Consider the following 5,931-nt stretch of genomic DNA (forward strand, 5'->3'; position numbering starts at 1 on the left):
TGACGAAAAATAAAATAACATTAGTAAACCGACTCGGCGGCAAGTTGAAAGAATCGCCCGCACGCGATGACGTTACTGCAGCGGCAGACACGACCACGTCACCATTTCAATAATGGTCTTCGTGTAACGTAGGTATAGGTATAGCACACACACTCGCACGTACATTATCATAACGGGTAACCCGATAGTAAAGCGGTATACGGTTACGTGTAGAATCCCGTCATCCGGAATATTTATGATGGCGGCGCGGCGTCCGTGGCAAATTGGGTTTATTGGACGATTATAATATTACGGGGGCGCGCCGTCAAGAAAAAGCCGAAGGTTTTTCCCAAACACAAAGTGTCCGACACGCCTTTTGATTTATGATGCGAAAAGAGCACCCCGCCACCCCCGGCCGGGGGCGGCTGCTGCCGCTGCTGCAGTGGAACTTAACACTTAGTGCGCGACCACGTACCGGCGCGACGCGGACGGATGAATGATGAACGTCGTAGGTCCGCATCGGCGGCCCGCGACTATTTGTCATTTTTTCCTCGCTGTGTTCTCCTCGAGGCGTAATCATAATATTCTCCGGCCCGGTCGTATTTTCCTCGGCTCTCCCCGATATTCCCGGGCACGGCGCGCCACCGCGAGATGCACGATTTCCTCCGATACATCTGTCAATGTCGGCCGGAAGACGTGACAGTATAACGGAATCCGCGCCGAGGTCGTCTATGCGAAGTATAATAACGTTTATGTTCGTTGTCGTCCGAAAATATCGCTAAGACAGCGTCGAACATATACTACATAATGTGGTTAGGTTCTGCGCAATATAATAATTGTGAAACTCATCGCGCCATATACCGACATAATATCGACCCACTGCACGGGGGGGGGGGGGGGCTTGAGTTTTGGTCCGAGCCCCGTCACTTCTGCAATTGTTTTTATGCAAAAAATGTATTTGTTATTCTCTTCAGATTCTCTCTACAAGACGTGTTGTAATAATATGGTTCTCGAATTTAATGTTTGATATTTTATTATAAATGTGATATGAAGATTGATGCTGCAACTATCAGTTGTGGGGTGTGCGTAAAGCCCCCCACAAGTTACGATCAAAATATATAAAATTAAAACACCCACCTCAAAAAAATCCTGGCCACGCGTCCGATATAAACTATAATCGGAGTTACTGCGAAAAAGAAAAATTGAACTGTGCCTCGGGCGTTGGCGTGCGGGGAGTGGAGTGCCGAGTGGTGGTTAGAGTGTAGAGTGCGGGGAGTGGCTGTGTAGATAGTTTCTATAGCTGTGGTAAAAGACCAAAGTTTGCTCGTGCTTATAAACGTGATTATTTTCGACGATCACTGCAGTGTTTTCCCGAGAGTATATTATATACCTTAGGTTGCACGCGGCGAATTTTCCGAAGAAATCAATTACTGTGCGGAATATGTTGGACACGACGGATTTAATCGAAACGCCGGCGGAATTAAAAGCAAACAACTGCATGTGTGTCTTGTGTGTACACGGAGGAAACCAGGCCACGTCTTGTGCAAACAAGTGGAAGGGTGTGCTGTCCGACGACGGGTAGGTAATTGGTTCCGGTCCGGGTTGTTTGTATCCTTCATCCCGTAAGTCACCCGATCGCTGTGTCGTCCGTTCGGAAACACGGACGTCACAGACAACACGTCCAATTTTGTTTATCATCGAGAAACGGTGTTCATATAGGTTTTATTTTTCTTATACGATATTATATATACTATATACCTACATGGCTACATAGTTATTGTGTGCAGTGGAGACACGAGGGTTTACCAAAAGAAAGACGATGCACTTTATATCCGCTGCAGTTCTTTAATTTCTAAATTTCTTTTAAATTTTGAATGACAGTTTAAAATAATTGAGTTTTTTTATCCTATATTGTATGATTTATTTCGTATATCACACCATAAAAGTAGTTATTTTATTTATTTTATTCACTTGAAATTGTTTTAACTCAATATTAATCTTTACGACGATACGTTTGTTTTTCAATGTAATTATTATTAACTATTGAGTACAACCAGTACCTAATTATTTTTTTACATTTTTAGTATGAATATATAATAGAATTGAATAAATTTTAAATCAATAACAAAAAACTATTATTTAATACTTTCTAAAGTTGAATACAAACTTACAAAATCTAATAAAACAAATTAATTTAATGAGCCCTGTACAATTATGGAACCTCTGTATCTCATACCATAGTATTTCAGTAAACGAGCTCAATTTAGTTTTGTGCCGATCGATTACGTGATAGTGATAAGTAACAGATCATAATAATATTGTACCGACGTTTAAAATCAGGTACCAATATAATCTAATTTGAAAGTGAAAACTAAATACATTTCAAAAATAGTTTATTTTTTCCATGATGGCAATAAAAAGGTGAGTGTAAAATTGTTGGTTTAATTTGTATCAGCTTATATTTAATAAACGAACTTGAATTGGTTTCTTGGCGCATTGCGGAGCTTATATAGTGTTATATCTTTTCGAATTCTAACAGAAATGAATGGAAGTAGAAAAGATAGAATGTGTGCGTGTGTGTTTGTGTGTGTCTGTGTATATATGTGTAGATTGCCTTTTGGAACCCTAAGGAAAAAAAGAGAGAATTGAAAGCTTTTAACAGCAAACAGTGTGTCGAATTGAATCAACGTATTTTCCGGACTGTTAAGCCCAAGGGCGGGTGGTGAAGAAAAAGAAGAAGAAGCAGAAATTCGTCGGTATTTTCTTTTATTAACTTTTCACGGGAAATCTGTTTTCTAAACTCTATCGATAAACTATCGAAGTGCCGGAGACGCCAAAAATAAATTGAACAGTACATTAGGTATGTTTTTTTCTTCTATATTTATTTATTTTTTCCGACGGACTCTATATATATTAAGCCAATAATGTGCATGACGATTCGAATACATTTTCCCGCCCAAGCTTGGTCCATTTCCACTGTTTGGTCTCCGTTTTATTGACGTTATTTTCGTACAACCTGGTCATTATCGCCTCTAACATGGCCGACGATATAGTGGCGTTTTTCCGGACGTCCAACACGACCAGCGAGTCGTTGATCATCAACGTGGACAGCGCCAACTGAGCGCCGCGGTCGGTGAGCCCGCAATTCTGCAGGTCCAAGGCCTTCACATAAAAGTCGTCTTTCAAGGACTCGAACAGGTCGGCCACTCCAGCGTCTCCGATTCTGGTGTTGTCGTTGAGAGTCAACCTCCGCAGCCCGTGCATGATATCCGGATTGGCGGTCCTATACCTCAGCGAATGTGCCCAACACTCTTCGTGTCGTTTTACCTGCTGTTTTTTGATCACGTCCAGCAGACCGGACTTGGCCGACACACGGGTCAGAGAACATCCGGACAGGTCCACGGACCGGATGTTCGGTTTGTCCCTGAGAACCCGGCACAGCGTTAGACAGGCGCCGTCCCCGATGCGGCTGTAGGCCAGGGACAAGTGCTGGAGCGTATTGTTGATATCGATACCGGATATGAGAGTTCCTAGAGCTTGTTCGTCGAACAGCACGTTTTCCAGTTCGAGGCAAACCAGTGCTGTCGTGTTGATCATTACTTCGTAAACGGAAGCAGCGATCAGTCGTACCACGTATAGTGTGCTCACAGCGAGAACGTTTCTGCAGGAAAACGATCACGACTATAATATACAGTGACGACAATAATAATAAAGTACAACCAGTGGCGCAACATTTTTATATTTTTTACAGGTGGCAAACCTAGACATTTAGCAGCCGATACATTTTAATTGTAGTTTTGTATTAATTTGTATTAATCTTAAAATGTATCATTATTTTATATGATTCTATCTTACCCACCCGCCTACATTAAATAAAGCGGAAGAAAATTTTTTTTAAAAATAATTTTTGCAATATCTACTTAATTTTATAATAATATTTTGTTGGAATTTGAAGAACACTCACTTTGGTGCTCCAACGACACTGCCGAATGTGTCGTAGCTTTTTGCCAGCTGTTCCGTGTACCGTTTATTTTTTATGCGCACGTGATGGGTACTGGTATCAGTGCTCAGCGCTTCCATTGCGACTTGCCAATCGTCGGCCTTCATACGATCACCAAATATTTCAATGGAGTTAGTCTTAATGCTACATTTTACCCACGGCACCGGGCGAGTCTTGTACTTGCCGCAAACGGCTGTGTATATCAATCCAAATTTGTGTTTCGCCGAACTCTCGAACGACTCATTTGATTTATCAGTAGATAACGATGTTGTACGTTTTTCGTGAAGAGATGACAACATTCTAGAGTTATTCGATTTGGACGAATGACCAACCGACATGGTTAACAGCGGTTTAGTATGATAATATAACCTGTGAAAAATATAAGTAAGTTCTCGGAAGAATAAAACTGAACATGTGTTCTTAAAATAAGTTTTAATAGTTTTCACAAAAAAACAAAAAAAATATATACAATCGAATATATTATTTATTATCTAATAGATTTAAGGTGACATGTTTATGCCGAACAGTCGAACAAACAACACTTTACGCTCTATGACAACTTTAAAATACATCGAGAAAATACTGTACTAAAATTCCAAGATCCATCAAGTTTTTCTTTTCAAACCAAAAATCGTTTCTATAACGATGTAATATTAATATATTATATATATTTAATACATATGGTCCATTTCCCGCCAGAAAGTTGGTAGATATGGATCATTAATTATTATATACGAGTTTACCTAGTGCGTCTTAAAATTCCCTAGGTTTATGTCCGGAGGAAAAAGGATCATATTTTTGACGTAGACCGAATGCGTCTCAGTTCATTTAAGTAACACCGCTTACACATAGTGCATCACGAGATGGTTATTACTATTCATTTTAATATTTTGCCTTATACTCATGTAAGCAACTTATATTATGGCACTACTTGCTCATCAGTTCACTGCTCACATTTATACTGACCTAAATGAGTCGTACTAGTCGTAGTTAAAATAAAACGCTGTCAAACCTTAACACGGCCACGCAGTCATTGTTGTACAAATCATAAGTATATAATAAAATTTTAAAATTTATTTTTTACCATCATAATCGATCTGACGATCTTCTGTCGTCCTTTCTCTAAACATTTTTAGTTATGGGCCGGGACAACGTATATTTCTGCTGAATGAAAAATATTAAAATGAAAAATAAACGTACTCGGGACATTCCATTATTACGATAAAATATTGTGTTGCCATTTGCCAACAAATCATAAAAAACCAAACGGGATACATATATAGATATAATATTGAATATTGCAGTGTAAGTTCAAAGTTGTAAAGCGTGTTTTTTGCATCTCAAATAGTATACTCGTAATATTGAGGTATATATTATATTATAGGTGTTAGTTTTGTTTCGGTTGATCCCAAACAGTGCTCGGCCGTGGCTGCAGTTCGCTGTGCGTTTTTTTATCGTCTTATTACTCTAATAACAACTTTCAACAACAAATTTCACGCGACACTTGGCCCGAGCCCTTTTCCGGTGTACAATTTTCGTGTGAAACATGCCACGCGTGTCTCTCGGGTTATATTTTTTTTCAAAGACGATTTTCTTCGATATCCCGTTGTACGCTGACAACCGGATTACATAATTTTCAACGGAAACCTCCCGAAGCAGGGCCCTCCTCAGATCGGATAAAAATAATACAGCGGAAAAAAAAGAAATGATAATAATAAAAAAAAAAAAACCGAGACCGTCTTATCTTTTTACAGCCTGCACCCTATCGTTTTGCGTTCATCTCTCGCACCAGCACGCATCGACGACCACCGGTTCGTTTCTCTCCCCGCCATAGTTCTATATATTATATTATTATTATTATTATTATTCGTGTACTATATTATTATTATACAAACACTTTTGTGGGCCTTCGGCACTAGACGTGCGTGTGTGTGTTTTTTTCTATTCTTCCA

At 39.5% G+C, this 5,931-nt stretch overlaps 1 protein-coding gene across 1 annotated transcript; it reads right to left on the reverse strand.

Moving 5' to 3' along the window:
* Positions 1-2,892: 2,892 nt before the first annotated feature.
* Positions 2,893-4,317, reverse strand: LOC111032269 (centrosomal protein of 78 kDa). The gene is made up of 2 exons (XM_022312537.1): positions 3,944-4,317; positions 2,893-3,640 (listed from the first exon to the last, which is right to left on the reverse strand). The coding sequence occupies exons 1-2, from the start codon at positions 4,315-4,317 to the stop codon at positions 2,893-2,895; spliced, it is 1,122 nt and encodes a 373-aa protein (XP_022168229.1).
* Between the last annotated feature and the right edge of the window lie 1,614 nt (positions 4,318-5,931).

The sequence above is a fragment of the Myzus persicae genome, unplaced genomic scaffold (assembly GCF_001856785.1).
Source record: "Myzus persicae strain clone G006 unplaced genomic scaffold, MPER_G0061.0, whole genome shotgun sequence".
In the NCBI taxonomy this organism is placed as follows: Eukaryota; Metazoa; Arthropoda; class Insecta; order Hemiptera; family Aphididae; genus Myzus; species Myzus persicae.